The 19,320-nt window shown below is 46.0% G+C and overlaps 1 protein-coding gene across 1 annotated transcript; it reads right to left on the reverse strand.

The window, feature by feature from the left end:
* Positions 1-4,613: 4,613 nt before the first annotated feature.
* On the reverse strand, positions 4,614-14,455 carry SELENOS (selenoprotein S). The gene is made up of 5 exons (XM_002931146.4): positions 13,883-14,455; positions 13,070-13,204; positions 10,976-11,082; positions 7,170-7,338; positions 4,614-5,199 (listed from the first exon to the last, which is right to left on the reverse strand). Exons 1-5 carry the CDS (start codon positions 13,956-13,958, stop codon positions 5,120-5,122), a joined length of 567 nt encoding a protein of 188 aa, XP_002931192.1. The 5' UTR covers positions 13,959-14,455; the 3' UTR covers positions 4,614-5,119.
* Positions 14,456-19,320: the final 4,865 nt, after the last annotated feature.

The following is a 19,320-nucleotide window of genomic DNA, read 5'->3' on the forward strand; positions in this document are numbered from 1 at the left end:
GGCATGGCCATGCTCTCTCCAGTGCCCCTGGGGGAGGATCCTTCCTTGTCCTTTAAAGGCATTCCTTGGCTCGGGGCTGTTTCACTCCAACCTCTGCCTCTATCTTCACATGGCTGTCTTCTGTGTGTCTCTTCTTCTTCTAAGGACACCAATTGTTATGAGCCGAATTGTGTTCCCCAGAAGTCACATGTTGGAGCCTTAACCTCCAGTACCTCAGAATGTGACGGCATTTGGAGATTAGGTCTTTAAAGACATAATTACATTAAAATGAGGCCTTAGGGTGGGCCCTAATCCAACCCGACTAGTCTCTTTAAAAGAGGAGATTGTGACACACAAAGGAGCACATCCACAGAGAAAAGACCACGTGAAGAGGCAAGAGGGTGGCCATCTCTGAGACAGGAGGAGAGCAAACCTGCAGACAGCTTTGACTTCCAGCCTCCAGATCAGAATTGTGAGAAGAAATTTCTGGTAAGCTACCCAGTCTCTGGTGCTTTGTTATGGCAGCGCTAGCAGCTGGTACACAATCACACTGGATTAGGGCCCACCCTAATTCAGTAGGAACTTGAATGATCTCGTTTTAACTTTTTTCTAAAAAACATTTTATTTACTTGAGAGAGAAGGTGAGAGAGAGCACGCAAGAGAGAGCATGAGTTGGGGGAGAGGAAGATGGAGAGAGAGGCAGGCTCCCCACTGAGCAGGGAGCCGGATGCGGGGCTAGATCCCAGGACTCCAGGATCATGACCTGAGTCGAAAGCAGACGCTTAACTGACTGAACCACCCAGATGCCCCACACCTCATTTTAACTTGATCACATCTGCAAAGACCTTATTTCCAAATGAGGCCACATTCATAGGTCCTGGGGGTTAGGATTTCCAACATATCTTTTGGAGGACATATTTCAACCCATTAACAGCCGCTATGGGATCAGCTGATTAGCAAACATGTTGTCCCCAGGAACCCCAGCTTTCAGCCAAGTTCAGCCACTGAGAAGCACTGGCAGAAACCTGTTGGTGGGAAACGGTGGGGGGGGGTGTCAGAGTACTTATTCTGGTTCCTTCTCACTGGGAAGTGAGAGTCGGCTCGCTCTCCTGCAGGCCTGTCTCTGTTGGGCGGCTTTCTCCATACAGGCCCTCTCTCTCTCTGCAGGTTCCGGTAGCTGTTTTTTGTGCAATCTACAGGCTTGGGGGGAGGGGGGGCGTGGGGAGAGGGCGGAGGGGAGGAGGACATCAACGGCTCCCCAGTGTTGCCAGCTGTCCCCAGTACTGTACCCTCCCTCCCTGGTTTCCCTAAACCCCATCCACACCTCTGCAGTTAGCTCCTTCACTGACTACTCCTCCATCAATGGGTCTGAGCGAGCCATGTCTCCTGTTGGGCCCTGCCGATTACCAGGCCATTTTCTAGGCTCCTTTTGGGATTAGGGCGTGGTGTATTTATCAGAGCAGTATTCTTCCCCTTTGCTAGGCAATTCTCCTGACTATAAATCTTGGGGATGGTCCTTAAGGATCAAGTGAGGGCAGCCTTGATCCAGACTGGGGATTTCATAGGCTAAAAGATGGATATTACAAGATCCAAGAGGATTTACAGTATTTCCACTGCAAATAGCCAGCTTCCTTCCCTTCTCTGCATCTTGTACATGGTTTTTGCTTCTTTCATTGAGAAGCAGTCTTCCTCCACCCTTTGCATCGGGCCTGGACTTAGGAATTGCTTTGGCTGATGGGATGGTAGCCATTGTGAAGCAAACAGACTTGGAAAGGTTAAGCACACTACTCTTAGAACGGAACCACCATGTGAACAAGCCCAGCTGGGCTGCCAGAGATTGAGAAACACATGGCCCAGTCACCTGCTGCCCAGCTGAGAGCCAGCCAACCAGTGAGTAAGATGTTTGTACATTTGTGGTTGCCACAACACCACTGCTACTGGTTACCTTCTGGCCTTTTCTAACTTCCTCTAACTCCAGTGTTTAGTGGTCAGGAGGTGAGAAAAAAAGCACTGAGGAGTGGCCGGAAAGGTAGGAGAAAACCAGTCACGTGCAGTGGAGTCCTAGAAGTCAAGAGAGCAGTGTTTCTCAAGGAGTGCTCAATTATCGCAAATGATGCTCGCTTAAGGTGAGTATCGAGAATGATCCATCAGACTTAATACCACGGGCGACCTTAAGAAGAGCTTTGGTGAGGAAGAGGAACAGGAGAGAGAATACAGAAAACTTTTCCAGGGAGGGAACTGACAAAGGGAGCAGTGTAGGCAGTCTCCGGAGTAAAACCCAGTGTGTGGTGCTATGCAGACAAGAAAGGGAGGGCTGCAGGGAGGGGTCAAGTGCTACCAGACCAGATAAGGTGTGACCAAGAGTTGCACCAGTTTGAAATCTGATGACACAGCCTGGTCAGTGTGAAGCGGAGGGTAGGGCAAGAGGCAGAGGACAGGTGGAGACAACTAAAAGCTTGTGCTACAGGGAAGGGCACCACAAGGAGCCAGGGCTTTGTTTATACAATATGGCCTTGTTCTTGCTTGAATGCAAAGCATGTGAGTATTTGGTGAAGAGTAGTAGAGATGGCAGAGGGGAAGGGAGAGGAAGGAGAGGCAAGAGTGGAGTCCATGAGGAGGGGATGGGATCCAAATGGCTGTCTTTCTCCCCATGTACAGAGGCAGGTGCATTGGCCAAGGACAGAACTCCAGCTACTGGTTTCAACTGATGATCCATGTGTATTTTGCCCAAGAATCTACTAACATTGCTCCAGGATCAGGAAGGACTGGGTCACACATTCATCACTGAAAACTTATACCTCCCAAGTGTCTATCATACCAGTTCCAAGCTGCCATCCCAGCTGCAGCCCCTCTGCCGAGGCATGAGGCAGTGTCCTGGCCAGTTCGACACGGCTCCAACATGGCTCTGACATGGCTCTCCCGGGCCTAGCCCACTCCCTTCTTCCCCAAAGGCCTCAGGTTCTGGCCCTACTTCCTCATCCTTTCAAGAGGAGAGCAAGACCCACTTTCCCTGGCTACCTCTGTCCACCCTTCTGGATGTTTTCTGCCCTAGGATTGTAGCACACAATTTTCAACCATTAATAATATTAATAACCAAATATTAATTATAAATATTAATAATACTTTCCCACATTAACTGGTTCATTAGCCAGATAGCTCTCCACCCTGGTTATCCATAGCCCTTGGCTATTAGGAACACAAGGGTGAAGTCAACCATGGTGATCAAGGCTCAGAATTCAAGCATCGTTTCTTCCCATGTGCTCATGACTCACAAATTTCTAGATTTATGGAAAAAATGAGGCTTGAGGGAAATGAGTCCCATCTCAGAGTATACTAAAACATGCCTTCTACTTCCAAAATGAATCACGGAGAGCAACTTAACACACGTTTTTCAGCTACAGAATATACATGAAGGAAAGAATTATTAAAAAGTTCCTTTAGAGCCCACAAGGGACTCTCTCAATGTAAACAGTAAATCTGGATGAAATACTTTAATCCAAGTCTGAAACTTCCCATGCTGTAAATCTTCTATGCTGGTAAAAACCAATCTAGTTAAAAACTGGAAACTGTGATCTCCTAAACCTCACAAGCCCCACCCTTGTTTTCACTGACCCTCTCTTCCGTCTGGAACCCCCGCTGTTCCCACCCAAAATTAAACTCAAATGTCTCCAGACTCAAATTCTTAGTCTGGACTATTCCAACCTATCTGTAAATACACTGATCTTCATGTGTCCTGTTTTTGTTCTCCCCAACCCTCCACAAGAGACTGTAAATTCCACAGGACCAGACTATATTTTTTCCTTTATATATATCAAGAAGACAACCTCAGAATACTTCACACACCCCAGATACTCAACAAATGTTGACTAATTTATATACGAGACCACTCTAGAATACTTTTCTAATTACCACTATTCTGCAGGTTAATTTTGTTTCTTCTTATGATTTTGACTTGACAGCAGGATCAGTAAACTACAGTATGTAGGCCAAATCCAGCCCATGAGCTAAGAATCTTTTGTTTTGTTTTCCACATTCCTTAAAAAAGTGTGAAAACCCTGGGTGATGGAACATTAAGGAGGGTACATGATATAATGAGCCCTGGGTATAAGGCTGATGAATCACTTACCTCTATCTCTGAAACTAATAATACATTTTATGTTAATTAACTGAATTTAAATTTAAATTAAAAAAATTTTTTTAAAGAGTACACAAACCCAACACTATTCTCCTGCACAGCCTGAAATATTTACTCTCTGGCTCTGTGTAGTGTACTCCTGAAAGAGCCTCTAGATAAGAATATAACAAATGAGTCATGGTGCAAAAGGAATGGCCAACAGGGCGCTCAGAAACCCGGCTGGCCCTCGAGACACCTTGACAAGATGTTTGTTTATCCTATTAATTTAGCAACTCACCTCCGAGCACCCGATTCGGTGGACAAACCGCGAGGGATCTGCTGACTCTGGGAATCACTGTAGCTGACTGTCACTCACCTTGCTTACCACAGGTGAGAAACAGTGAGTAGGGAAAATAAGTAATAATAGGAGGTTGTGGAATGATAAAAAGCTGTTTAACATTTGGTAGACAAATTCAAGTTCATAAAGAAATTTCCTTGAATTTAATAACGATGCGAAAAGTGTTTTTTGCATTTTTTTAATATTTACAGTTTCTTTTTTACAAAGTTCTGTACATAAAAATAAATATACAGAAACAACCCCATCAACTGTGCATCAGTAATCCTCGCTGGTGGGCTCACCATTTACAAGGAAGACATCATTCAACGCAACCTGTCACAGAGACTGTGCTACCAGCAAGGACTTCTAACGTGAAGACCCATCAGTAGGTCTCTTTTATCAAGATTGTTAATCACCTGGAGGGCTTTATCTACCAACTAGCAATTACCCATGAAATCAATGAATGCAGTCACCGGCTTTAGTGAAGTGTGACCAACTGTCACTACTGCTAGTGGTGATGTCTCTATCCTACGCTGACTTCAACCGTTCAAGATGCAGTGTAGTTAAAAACAGAAATAAACCCACTCCCCTTGGCTAGTCACTGTGAAAAGTGTGCGTAAGGCAATTGAATTGAGGGTTACGGATTCATCTTGCTAATGTCACAAGCGACACTAACAAGATTCTTAGCCTCATCCACCAGATGACGGGCCTCTGCGTCCAGGCCTCCAGGAGCAGGCTCCACCTCCTTCACCAGACAATGGGTTGTAACCTGGGATCAGAGAAAGGAAGCAAAACAGTTTTGGGAACATTCTGTGTAAAACTGAAAATTGTGAACTTGACATGAAATATTCTCACAGACCTTTTCATAAAACTTTTAGCTACCATGTAAAAAAAAATACTCATTCTGTGATTGCCCCTTGAATTGACTGTCTGGGGGGAACAAAAGAAGCCATCTAGCTTCTTGGCCTTAACTCCTCAGAAACATAAAAACTCCCCAAAACACACAAGAAATTTGCCCAAAAAACCTCTCAAGATGGCTGGATTTAAGTATATGAAGGCTTTTGCTACAGTGCTTAATAAAATGTATACATTCAAATAAGGGCTGTGCAAGCTACAGAAAATGAATTAAAAAAAAAAAATCAAAACAGAATGGAACTTGCCCCTTCTACCAGTCAGACCTGGGTCATGCATGTGCCCTTGCCCTCACTCCTAGCCCTGCCCACTCACTGGCTTCCCGAAGTTAATGGACATTTGGTGACCAGGCTGAATGCTCAGGCTTTAGGCCAGTGAGACCTGAACTGAAGTGGTTTTGCTTCTGCTGTGGGTCTTGGGCAATAACTCCCCGTGCCTCAGTCCCCTCAACTTGTGAAGCCAAGCTGGTCAGAGAGCACGCAGCTCTGGGTCGTTGGCAACACTGAGAGAGACCACACACAGAAGCAAGTCTTACGTTACATTCTCTGCAACGTCCACTCCTCTCCTACATACCACCGCTGTTTGCTCTAAAAATATCCTTCCAGCAAATTTTGTTTTAACAGATCTATTTTAGAGAGACAGTCAGAGAAAACATACATGTATGGGGGGGGGTGCAGGGCAGAGGGTGAGGACGAGAGAATCTCAAGCGGACTACCCACTGAGCAAGGAGGCGGATGCAGGGCTTGATCCCATGACCTGAGCCGAAATCAAGAGTTGGACGCCTAACCAACGGCACCCAGGGGCCCCAAGAGAAACTTTCAAAATAGCATTTGCTTTTCAGACACATCGCTCCTCCAGCAAGCCAGCTTTGGGTTCCTGACACAAAGGGGATGGCACCCAGCCTTTAAGGGTGGCCCAGCTTGTGTCTGCGCCGCCTTAGTGCCCACATTCCAGTCTCCCCGTGGTCCTCTCAAGACGCCAGCCAGGCTTCCACCCCTCTGCCTCCACAGCACCTCTGCACAGAAAGCCTCTCCTCCAATGGAGAATAAGGCATTCAGCCCAGAAGTGGTTCCTCCACAATGTGTTCTGGTCCCCCTGCCCCCTCCTCCCTCAGGATTCCTGTGGAACTGCTAGCAGATCACAAACATGACTTGTTTTCATTTGTGTGTGTCACGTCTTCCCAAGAGGATGTGAAAGACCTCAAGAATGGGATGGAGACAGACAGCAACCATATAACCTGGAGTGCAGGGGGTGGGGGTTGCGCACAGAAAAAATGAACATCTGTCTGTGTCTCCTTGAGAAAGTTATTTGCAAGAAACAAGGTGGCCCTGGCTAGGAAGACAAAAACCACTGTGTTCTGGCCCTGTGACACTGATCTGCAGGATGGGCAAACTATCCCTTGCCCTGCTTATCTCTCCTCTTCCAGGGCTGTGGGACTAGGGTGAGATGCTTATATCTGAGGGCTGTTGTGCCAGTTACTCACTGGGGCTGTGACTAACCTCCCTTTTCAATTTCTTAGTCAATGTTTACTTTTTTTTTTTTCCTTACTGATTGGACACTGAGGCCAAGGAGGTCACAGGCCTCCTGGAAGCAGGACCTACACCCACATCCTTACCCCGGGACACTGGGCAACAGGTGCACTGGGCTCACCAGGTTGGCGACCACCAGCCACTAAGGGGTGCTTCGCATGAGTTTCTTAATCTTCACAATCCCAAACTTAGCAATTAGCTTCAATTTATAGATAATAAAAGGAAGAAACAGAATCTTGTTTTTAAAAGGTACAGCTACCCTGGAATTGCTTGGAATACGTCAGTGTCTGGTACTCACCACCTCCCCGCAGAGGCTTCCTGTCAGATTTCCGTTTCGGCAGGACCGATGAAGTTGAAGGCCCAGGACCGTCTTCTTCCGGAGGCTTTCTTACATTTCCTTTGTAACTTTTCCCTTCTTGCATGCTGTCCCACATTTCAATCTTCTGTCTCCTTTTTTGTTCTTCAAGCTGAGAAAGAATTGCACATGTTACAGAATGAATTCATAAGCTGCCATCTTTCTCAAAGAAAATGTTAATTTTGGTGATTTCTTCATTTAAAAGTCGTTTAAACCAAACCTTCACCTGCATTTTCTTTAGTTAATAACACTGCTGTCATCCAATGGTATGAGTTTAACTCACAGAAACTTTTTTTTTTTTTAAAGATTTTATTTGAGGGGCGCCTGGGTGGCACAGCGGTTGGGCGTCTGCCTTCGGCTCAGGGCGTGATCCCGGCATTATGGGATCGAGCCCCACATCAGGCTCTTCTGCTATGAGCCTGCTTCTTCCTCTCCCACTCCCCCTGCTTGTGTTCCCTCTCTCGCTGGCTGTCTCTATCTCTGTCAAATAAATAAATAAAATCTTTAAAAAAAAAATAAATAAATAAATAAAGATTTTATTTGAGAGAGACAGAGAGAGAGAGAGAGTGAGCATAAGCAGGGGGAGGGGGAGCGGGAGCAGCAGACTCCCCACTAAGCAGGGAGCCAGACTTGGGGCTTGTTTTTATAAACTATTAAAGAAAGCAAAAGTGTCACGGAAAAAAGACTACCAATTCAGTTCTGAAATGTGCCCATAGGAGGGTATCTTCGTGACACGAAGAACTCTGACTTGGAATGGGGGAGCATGGCTGGCAGGCCTGCTCTGCTGCACCTGGCTGAGTTACCTCAGGAAAGCCATTTAAGCCCTCTGCTTTGCAGGCTGTGAGGATCCAATGAGAGCAGATGTGAAAGTGCTTTGAAAGTCAAGTACTACTGGAAACATAAAGGAAAATTAATCTCAGTAGAAAACTGCACAACAATGAGCACTTGAGAAAGCTTATAAACACACAGCGAGCAGGCTCCCAAGGCGGGAGGGAAATCCAGCACACTGGACCTCTGCCTCTGCCTCCCACTCCTTGAAGAGCAACACGCCGGCCGGCAGCCAGCTACACATCTCACATGTGCACACGTACGTGCGCTACATTTCTCATCCCCCGTGGAAGCCAGACCCCCACTGCTGCTCGCTCTGGTTCCAGGTAACTGTGATGTCACAGGGATATGTGAGGAGATGCCTTAGGAAGCACATTTCAAGAAAATTTCTCCCCGGCTTTCAGCATCCGCTGCTGCTAACCCCCAGTACCTGGCACCTCATGCTTCCACTGTCTGCAAGGATAAGAGGCCAAGGAAGAGACCATCTCTTGACCTGAAGGCTAGTCTACACTCCTAGCTGACACGCAGAACACCGGGATGAAACATGGTGGATAAATCCGGGACCGCCAATAGGACAGCTGATTCAGCTGTGGGTTGGGCAGACTCAAATCAGTTTGCTATTACTACTCTGCTTGCAAGTACAGGAGACAGAACCCCATGTGCTATAACAATCTTAAAACTGAACACAGGCTTTTGTCCCTTTCCCAATTTTGGGGGGCTCACACTACAATTATTTATTTATTTGACAGAGAGCTAGAGAGAGAGAGCGCGCGAGCAAGCACAGCAGGGGGAGCAGAGGGAGAGAAAGAAGCAGGCTTGCCCCAAGCAGAGAGCCCTATGTGCAGTTCGATCCCAGGACCCTGGGATCATGACCTGAGCCGAAGGCAGCTGCTTAACGACTGAGCCACCCAGGTGCCCTTCACACTACAATTTTAAAAAAATGATCTTTTCAGAAGATTATTTTCAGCTACGTCAGCGAACTGCGTAAATGATCAAGCTTTACTAACACACACAAAAAACTCAGACAAACTGAGGGCTTCAGAGGGGAGGGGGGTGGGGGATTGGGATAGACCGGTGATGGGTAGTAAGAAAGGCACGTACTGCATGGTGCACTGGGTGTTATACGCAACTAATGAATCATCGAACTTTACATAAAAAAACAGGGATGTACTGTATGGTGACTAACATAATATAATAATAAAACATTAAAAAAAAATCAAAGTGAAAAACAAAAACAAAACAAAACACACACAAAAAAAAACCAACAAAAAAAAAACTCAGACCCTGAAGTCATCAGTTCTGATATGGAGAAGGAACTCAACTTACTCTATGGCTCTCAGAACGAAACAATAATAATTAAATGGCTGAAGATCAGCAAAGAAAAAAACTAAAACAGAACAGCTCAAAAATGGCATCTATGTATACTACGATGCCATTTCAATGAAAAATTTCCATGCGTGTTTATATACAGATAACTATTTCCAGAAAAATACCTAAAAATCTAATATGGAATGCTTGGGCAGCAGCAGATGGAAGAACAAGGAGATCAAAGACTTAATTTTCATGGTACAGATTTTTATAACATGATGAATTTTTTTTTTTTTTACTTTGTATGAACAATGTGCTAGTACATTCTAGGTTAGTGACTATATTTAAGTTGGAAAAAATGCAACTGAACAGTGAAGAAGGCCGCTGAGACAGGGTGACCGAGGAGGATGAATGGAGTAGGCGTGGTCTTGTTCTGTCCTTTCCTCCTGGGCTCCGGACAAGCTGGGGAGACCAGCCACGTACTGGATGACCACACAGAAATCACAAGAGCCACTAATGGTGGCAGAAAGGCACAGGACCCTGGAGACACCAGAGACACAGGCAAAAATCAACAGAAAGACCAATTTCTCTGCTGCCTTAGAGCATGCAGAGGCTTTTTTCTGAGACAATGAAGAAGGGCCCAGAACATCTGGACCGAAACTTCTCAGAAAGCAGAGTCTACAACTTGGTTGTTTCAGTTATACAGACTGGGTCACATCTGGTGGGTGGTCTTGCTCCTGCAAAGGGCAGCACACCCCACCGGACTGCTCAGGTCACTTCCAACAATTGTCCTCGGTTCTTCCTTCCCCTGCCCCCCTATCGCTCCCCAACCAAACCACATGCCTTTAAAAAATCTTTCAAAACTCCATCTCCTGGGGCACCTGGGTGGCACAGCGGTTAAGCGTCTGCCTTCGGCTCAGGGCGTGATCCCGGCGTTATGGGATCGAGCCCCACATCAGGCTCCTCCGCTATGAGCCTGCTTCTTCCTCTCCCACTCCCCCTGCTTGTGTTCCCTCTCTTGCTGGCTGTCTCTATCTCTGTCGAATAAATAAATAAAATCTTTATAAAAAAACAAAAAAACAAAAAAAACTCCATCTCCTGCTCCCCATCTCAACCCTGGGTTGAGCCCACTGCCATCCTCCCCCTGGCTCTCCTTTGATCCACTGAAGAATGGTCCCACCTAGCTAGATTGTGTGAGATACGTGGCTTGAAACAGACAATGGAACAAGAAGCTGAATGTGCACTCGGTGTGTTCAGGGGCATGGCACTGGGACACACAGTTTTGGGTGAGAACACTGTGTGAAGAAACCACTGAAAAGCAAAAAGGTAAATAAAAGAACACCTTTTTTAAAGAGTATTTTCCCCAGTTAAGATATTGCACAAGGAAAGCGTGCTGACCAACACTGAACTAAGTGGAATCGATTCTGCCATAATTGTTTCCAGTACCTGCCCTAATGGGCTGGGGTGGGGAGGACATACAGGCAAGCATGCTTACACACACTTACACACACTTACACACACACACACACACACACACACACACACATTCTTTTACACACGAAGCAGCAAAATATTTCTTAAGACCATGTGTTCAAACTAAAACCAGCTCATACCTGTCTTAGTTTTTCCTTATGCTTTTCAACTTGTGCATTTAATTCTTCTTGCATTTTCAAACGAGCAGCTGCTAAAGCCTCCTGTCGTTTAACAACAACATCGGGGTCTAAAATGTCAGGAAAAATTTTGAGAAAAACAGACACTCTTGAGGGTCCATATTATTAGAAGGATACAGAAGTACCGACGTCAGGCAATGCAAAAACATGTACTTTACATGACAATTTTCCTGTTGTGCATAAATTTTACTGCTTATGGGGGGAAGAAGAGTATGCTATTGCCATAGTCTTAACTCTAGTTAAAGATCCAGGGCACCAGAAATCCCCGATAGAAACACATATTTCAGGACTCCCTCAGCAATTCCAATTCAGAGAGTCTGGCATAGCCCCGTGACTGAAATGTAAGTGGTCTGAGGGGCACCCCGAGATTCCATTCCACAACCTGGACCTCTAACATCCAGTCTCTAGGATGACCAGAATTCGAGAAGACAAGGGAAGATAAAGTTTTCTGACCATTACCCATCACTTATAGAGCCCAGATCCATACCACAAAGAGGTAAAGATCCTTAGGCATTTTACCCTTGTTTCTATAGAAAAGAAAAATCCTTCCAGTTAGCATTAATGGAAATGAGCTCCCCAGCTTTATCTACGTTTATCTGCTTTGTAAAACAAAGCAGAATTATATAAATATACTGTCAAGTTCTCTATCTGCACATCTGTTCAGACCACCATGTTAAGAATGACCACAGGGCAACTACACAGTACTGTGGCTAATTTTTAAAGAAGAAAACAAAGAACTACACGTTCACATCAGCACTATCCAGAAGCATAAGCAACCATCACTACCTACACAGTGGTGGAAAAAGAGCACTTAACTGAATCCACATAAAATGGGCCAAAGTGGTGTGGTCCAGGTAGTGACGGTGCGTGTGTAGTGGGAGGAATGACTGGAACTCTATCTTTAGAAACGAAACAAAATTATAGTTCTACTTCACAGAAATGTAAATTTTGGTAACATTTGTAACTATCAGGTCATTCTTAGAATCAAGTGTGGATTTTTTCAACCAAATATTTCCTACAAATTGTACAACAGCACCACATAACACTTTTGACTGCATGTTTACTTTTCGCTGTGCTTCATGAAAACAACTAAGCCTCTTTAAGAATGCCCAGCGGATCATCTTATAAACCTATTCCTCAGTTGGAAGAGCGGGTCTCACGCTGCCAGCACTTCACTCGTAGAGATGGTTTCACCAAGGTGACTAATGCTGTTTCCTAACACCACGGCGGCCACCCTCTTGAAATCCTGCATCTTATGCAAGATGTGCAATTTGTAGTTTGTTGTCGGATGTACAGCCAACAATCAAAAAGACTGAAGGAATGGCAGGCCCACAGAGTTTCATGGGAGAGAGGAGAGGTCTGTTTGGGTAAAGGACATTCCTAGGTCTTTCCACTAGTGACTCCTTTTGTGTTATGACGTTTGCTTTTCTCCTCAAACTAAGTAACTGTGCTGAGTCAGAAGAATGATTTGTATTTAATTGAGCTGCTATTCTCAAAACGCTTGACATTTCTTTTAGATACATGCTCAGAAACTAGCTTCTACCTAGCGAAAAGGCTACTGTTTCAGAGGGACTATGTTTTTGAAACAGCCAAGCGTAATTTGAAATCAGATCTGATGAGGAAGTTATGAAAATCAAAATGTGGAGGATATAAAGAACCAAGGCTGAGTTTCTTGTCACTTGCAATGGTTCTAAAGATTAAACAGGCAGACCCACAAGTATGGAGACGCTGTGAAGTTTTCATTTCAATCCATCCTGTAAATGAAAAACCATTTAACAAGATATGCAGTGAATGCTCTACACACCATCAAGCAGGTTTTCCATCTCGTTAAAATCTCTGAAACTAAAAAAAAAAAAAAAAAAAAAAAAAAAAAAGCTATTGCACATTCCCCAAAATCAATTACAGAAGCATAAAATGGCTTTCCTTTCATGGAGATCAGAATCATGAGCTGCTTACTCTTCCTAACACACGAACTTCTAAATACTAAAATAAATAGGCATAAAGCCCCTGCCTTCCTTTCTCTTATCAGGCACTAACCCACAGCAGCCGCAGCTCGGTCCAGCTGCCTCTGTCTCAAGGCCCTCAGCCGGGTGGAAAGCTTCTGAAACACCACGTAGAGAAGGATGCAGCTGAAGACGATGTACCAGCCATAGGTGGCTAGCAGGGAGCCCACTGAAAAGAAAAACACAGTTTTCAAGAAACTGAAAGTCATACCACTACTAGACTTTTCCATAAAATTCAACTAAGACAAAGGTGCTCCTGCCCTCAAAACCCTCCGGGTCTAGCCGAGGAAATGGCCTCCTAAGTAGGCAGTTAAAATAGAAGCGAGCACAATTCAGGGGTCACCGAGGAGGGACTTCTCAACCATCCGGGGAGTTGAGGGGCAAGTCCGGAGGATGGAGGGCACCGCAAAACGGGTTTTGATGGGTGAAGGGAAGTCTATCCGACTCAGGAGGGCAAAGGCCTTCAGACCTCAGGAACTTATAGAAAGGGGTGGCCGTGGGGGCCAATACAGTGCCGTGTATGGGTTGGGGGTGGGGTGACGCGAGGCCTGGAGGAAAATGCCCAGGGCCGAGTGGCCCCAGTCACCGCAACCTGGAAGGGCTTGCTTCGCATAAAGGATACGACAAAAAGAGGCCCGACGGCGCCGCCCAAGGAAGTGCCACTCCCAGACAGCGACCGCGCGCGTTCCAGGCCCTTCCCGGACCTGCGTGCGGCGCCACCCGGATGCCGGCCAGGACTCCCCAGGCCTCCCCCGGCCCCGCCGGGAGCGCAGCAGAGGACGACCCACCGAACATGGCGGCGCCCGGGTGAGCTGGCGGTACGAGCCCGTGGCCCACGGGGACTCACCCGTGACGTGCAGGTAGCGCAACCCCTCTGTCTCCAGGGCCGGCCGCGCGGACAGCTGCTGCCCGTCCCACTCCATGGCCACCGCGAGGCAGCGACGCCGGGCCGCGTCAGCTGGAGTCTTCGCCTTCCGGCCCGCCCCTACGTACACGTGGCGTGCGCCCGGGACCAGCGTCCCGGAGTCCCGGCCAATTGTGGTGCGACCCGGCCTGAAGCTCGGCCAATCACAGCGAGGGCGTGGCCAAGTGGGCGTGGCCGGGAGAGCCGGGAGGGGAGGTGCCAGACAGCCCCAGGCTTACAGCGAACCTTGGAGGCGGCTGGCGTCACCGTTCGCTGGAGAGAAGCCGCCTGACGGATCTCCGGGCCGACTCCGTCTGGCAGGTTTACTTCAGTACTGATTGCACACCGAGGTCACGGGGGGTTAGGGGCCGCTTGGAAACAGGATTTGCGCTCACATCCTTGCCCCGGGCTCATTGGGCAACAGAACTCGGCAGGCGGACTCCCGGCAGATGAGGGTTTGCCGGCAAGGCCCGCCCTCAAGGAGTGCAGATAGATAAAACCTTGGCAGCCTTCTCCTCCAGCTGCCCCAGTTACATTTCAGGCTAAGGAAGTCCCGCCTACCCTCACGGTTCTCCTCCCCTCCAGAGTCAAAACCTCTTGGGAAAGAATTAAAGCGGTGGCTCCGACGCACATCGGCGCCTATTAGGTGTCACAAGGCAGTAATAGTTATTTATAATAGTTTTCCGGCTGTTTCCTCGCCTGCAAAGCCCTCCTCCACTGCCTTCCACTCCTCTCCCGTCACTACTGCTCGGAGGCCTACCTGAAATTTGAGCTTGAGTGTTTTTGGAGAAGGCTTCGAAGTCAACACGCCTAGCTGTGTCTCCAAAGGAGGGTTGAGAATCGGGAATACAGTCGTGAAAAGACGGCGAACGGGATGACGTCAAAGTTCTTCCTCACCTTGAAAATGAGCTCTTGAAATGGGGAACTTGAGGAATCTGGATTTTGTTAATTAAGGCTGTGAAGACAGCCAGATCTGATGAGTTTAGGAGGGAAAAATTGTATTCCTTCCTTGATGTTTTCCTCTCACTTGTAAAAGGTGATGGACCACCACTCTTCATTTTTTTAGTGGTTTCCCACTTAATCTGGCATCTTGCAGGAGCTCAATGTGCTAAAACTGAACTATATTTGGGATCAGCTTTAAATATACCTTGTGTATAAATAGTGATAAACTAGTCAGGAGATGGGGGTTGTCCAACTTGTTTGGTTACACTCTGGACATTAGGTACACTATACTGTAGGAGTCACTTCATGGAAGTAGTTGGTGAGGACCTCTTTCCTCTCAAAGCGTTAATATCCTGAAAAGAGATCTGGCACAAGTTTCGATTAAAGCTTGGTTAAGTTCATTTTTTTATAGTAACTTAGTGGTTAAGATTGCTGGTGACTTGGGTTGGCTAAGAAGGTTTTTAACAGACAGTTCCCTACCCTGCCAAAAGGTGTTAGTTTAAGATGTGAAAGCTTCAAGAATGTGCAGTGAACATCATTTTAGAGCTCACAGTGTAGCTCAGGAATTAAAACAGCTGGAGTAGCTGTGGAGGAAGATCCTACCTCACAGAGATCTTACTTTACCATTGCCAGCTTTCCAACCAAGTCAATGAATTAAGTCAACCTGCATATCATAAAAATGTCAAAATGTTGCATCTGGTTCAATGGGGGAGAAGAGTTTGCCTTATTTGCCTTGTTCACCCACCGACCTGCAGTGTCTACAGGTATGAAGAGGGAATCGATTTAACATTTAGTTTCTATCATTTAAACAAAAATACTGAGTAATTCCTGTCACTCAGGACTTTCTGATATAAAATAGAAACCAGCACAATAATGAAAATAATGCACATTTTTAAACACCAAGAATAAGTACCTTTGCATACTATTATAAACTAGTCTCTTACATATGTATTCACAGTATGATGAATAGTATATTCAACTAAAATCTAACTGATCTTGAATTACTAGGATGCAAGGGTAAAGGGGTTTTGCTTCAGTTCCTAGCACAATGCTGTTCTTAAATTCCTGCTGATAGAAGTTATTCTTCCTAGCCAGGCTTATGAGTTACCTTTGTCCCTTTAATCAGGGTGTATCGTTTCACCTAGCATATCTAGAACCATAAAGTTATTTCAGCACACACTTTGTTCAATACAACTGCTCAGGGGTTATTTGCAAAAACAGGACAAAGATCTCCTAACCAGTCACCGACCATGGTAGATTAAATGATTGGCCCTATTTCATCATTCCTTCTTACATCCATATCCTTATAATAGCCTCAAGGTGGAAGGAGTAATATTTGCCCATCCTTTGACTTTGGACTTGGCCAGGTGGCTTGCTTAGGTTAATGACAAGTGGGCAGATGTACAGTGAGTCAGTTTTGAGTGTAAGTCTTAAGAAGACTCTAGTGTTTCCTCCTTCTATTGCCCAGTTAGCTGACTTGCCCAAGGAGAATGAGATATGCAAAGCTGAGCCACCCTAGTTAAGCCACAGACCAGCAATGAAAAGCAGAGCCAGCTGTGAGAATAAATGGTGGTTGTCACTTAAAGCCTGAGTTTTGGAGTGGTTTGTTAGGCAGCATTATTGTGGCAATAGCTAACTGGTGAATTGTCCAACCTCACCCCTTCACAAAAGTGTATGGACAGGATTAAAGGAGTTGGTGGCTGTTTCTCACACTTGAATGATCCTTTCAATGACATTCTTGTAGATTCCTACTGTGGCATTTAAAGATTTATTCACTTATTTTTTTAAAGATTTTATTTATTTGTCAGAGAGAGAGAAAGAGAAAGACAGCACAAGGGAGCACAAGCAGGCAGAAGCAGGCTCCCCACTGAACATGAAGCCTGACACGGGGCTTGATCCCAGGACCCCGGGATCATGACCAGAGCTGAAAAAGATGCTTAACCTACTGAGCCACCCAGTCACCCATCAACGTGACATTTAAATTATGTTAAATATCTACATATATAAAACTATATATATATGTAGATATAACTACATACATTTCCTAAACTTATAGTTCTTAGAACCTCAAAACCTACTAATCACAAATGCGTTACAGGATTTCCTTCTTTGGTGCCCCGGTTCTTGGTCACACCACTCCAAAGAACGAAGAGGTAGACAAGATCAAAAGTGGTGGGCAACAAAGCAGAGTTTATTGAGTGATAAAGTGATGGCACAAAGCTCCCGAAGACAGAGGGGATCCCAGAGGGTTGCCACCCGCATTTCCAAGTCTAGGGGTTTTTATGGGCTTTTGTTGGAGGGCTGTTTTAATCTGATTAACCCTCCCTGCGCCTGTCATCCAATCAGGTTTTTATTATCTATCATGGGGGGGAAGGGTGGAGGGCTCCTTCCACAATGGTGTAAAATCCTTCTAAGGGTGGTTTCCTCTTAAGGCGGTGGTGGGGGCGGGGTCCCAGCCTGCCTTTCTTCCAACTACCCTTCATCAGTACTACAAAACTAATATTCAAATCAACAGCTTAATGTAGTTGCACAGAAATTAAGTTCTTTTAAGTGTCGCCATAACTATGGCACTGGTACAAATTTCTACTATAACATGATAGACTATGATTGAACCTCATGTTCTGCAAAATTGCACATTGAAACCATAAGGCTTCCAGGAAAAAAACTGGGGTGAGGCAAACTCCATTTTTCTGGTCCTGAGACACACAGATGCTGGTGGAGCTCTGAGCAAAGGAGCCCTCGCATTCGTCAATATTTGCAAAATCCTCACTTGGGACAATAGCATAAACACTGTAAAAAGATCTCCTTTTGTTTTTTCTTTTTTTTTTTTTTAAAGATTTTTTATTTATTTATAAGACAGAGATAGAGACAGCCAGCGAGAGAGGGAACACAAGGCAGGGGGAGTGGGAGAGGAAGAAGCAGGCTCATAGCAGAGGAGCCTGACGGGGCTCGATCCCATAACGCCAGGATCACGCCCTGAGCTGAAGGCAGACGCTTAACCGCTCTGCCACCCAGGCGCCCCCCTTTTGTTTTTTCTAAGCAGCCTTCAAATCATTAACTATGAGTCATTAAACTCTTTGGTGCCAAAGTAATCCTGTTTAGTCCAGATCCACTTAGGCAATGGCACCAAGTCTCATATTATTGTTAAAGGACTGCCCACAGTCAAAGCCAGGACCCAAAGAGGTAAGGAATGTGACTGGAAGGAAATGAAATGCTACCAGTTGGTTATTACTGAGGGTAGTGACCAGAGGCTCATTCAGGGTCCCCTTAATAGGTGGTTCACAAATGGTGGCAGCAGGGAGCCTCCTGACTAGGATGGCAATAGTTTTCCTGGATCTTAAGCGTGAAGAAGAAAACTGGACTCATTCTAGTTGTCTTGTCAGAAGCAGACGTGTCGGGTTAACGTGCATTAACAGACAGGCTCTGTGGAAGCAGAAAGGCAGCCTCATGGCTTCCGTCATTAAAGATGTTGAAGCTAAATTCTAAGCCAGCCCAGGAAGATATCTAAGACCACCCCCAAGGCCTTCGGTTCTGATCCCCTGTACGTTTAGTAACGTTCTATATCCAGAGGGTGCCTTGGTGAGGGCAACAGCAGAGCATCAATTGCAGTCACCTTCCTCTCAAATTCAATTAATTTCTAGTTTATAAACCCATCTATTGTCTACTTGGGTTAGTTCCTGGGTGCCTACCTGCCCCCAGGAAGACCTTAAAAAACATCAACCTCCCAATCCGTCAAGGGGAGGGTAAAATATTAGAACAAGGCACTCCGGTTCAGGTCACCAGTAAATGGGTCACAGGAGACTGTTCCTGAAGGAGTTGAGAGATGTCAGGAAGACATTAAGGAAGTGGTGAGAGGGAAGGCTGGAAATCCTCTGGGGAGCCTTGTCCTCTGATGGACAGCACCTGGGAACCTACTGGAAGTGCAGACCAGCCCCCACAGGATCTTGCATTTGAACAAGGTGCCCTGGAAGTTCACTGCGCACTGTGGTTGGAAAGCCCTGGTTTAGGGTCATACTGAGGAAATCTGCAGGCCAAGTTCTCCTGATACCCAAGTTCCATCTCCTTTCTGAACGCTCTGCGCTCTTCTTTTCTACGGAATGGAGGTTTAGCCCCACTGTTGCCCAAGGGTCTGTCTTCCCAGCTAGGCTGTCAGCTCCTTGAAGGTTGAGTTCCTTCATGGCTTATGCATCCCATGCACGCTTTACAAGAACGACAAATCAGCCCAGCAGCAATCACCCACACTCTTCAGTGGTCTACTGACAAGAGTGTTTCTCACATTTTGAATATCCCAGGGAGCTTAAAAAAAAACAACAAACAAAAAACCCAACCCAACACCAGCAGATGAAAAGATGGATGGTGAAGGGGCTCACTTCTACCACCTTGATTTTATGATTAACCTAAATTGGCCATTAACAGGGTGTGAGAAATGTAACGAAGCA

The sequence above is a fragment of the Ailuropoda melanoleuca genome, chromosome 9 (genome assembly GCF_002007445.2).
Source record: "Ailuropoda melanoleuca isolate Jingjing chromosome 9, ASM200744v2, whole genome shotgun sequence".
NCBI classification, from domain to species: domain Eukaryota; kingdom Metazoa; phylum Chordata; class Mammalia; order Carnivora; family Ursidae; genus Ailuropoda; species Ailuropoda melanoleuca.

Excerpts from the sequence above, each read along its gene's own strand:
- SELENOS (XM_002931146.4), bottom strand. The coding sequence starts at position 13,958 with ATGGAGTGGGACGGGCAGCAGCTGTCCGCGCGGCCGGCCCTGGAGACA. Across the intron at positions 11,083-13,069 it reads CCGAGCTGCGGCTGCTGTGG|ACCCCGATGTTGTTGTTAAA; the intron begins GTTAGTGCCTGA and ends CTGACATTTTAG. Across the intron at positions 7,339-10,975 it reads ATAAGGAAAAACTAAGACAG|CTTGAAGAACAAAAAAGGAG; the intron begins GTATGAGCTGGT and ends ATTCTTTCTCAG.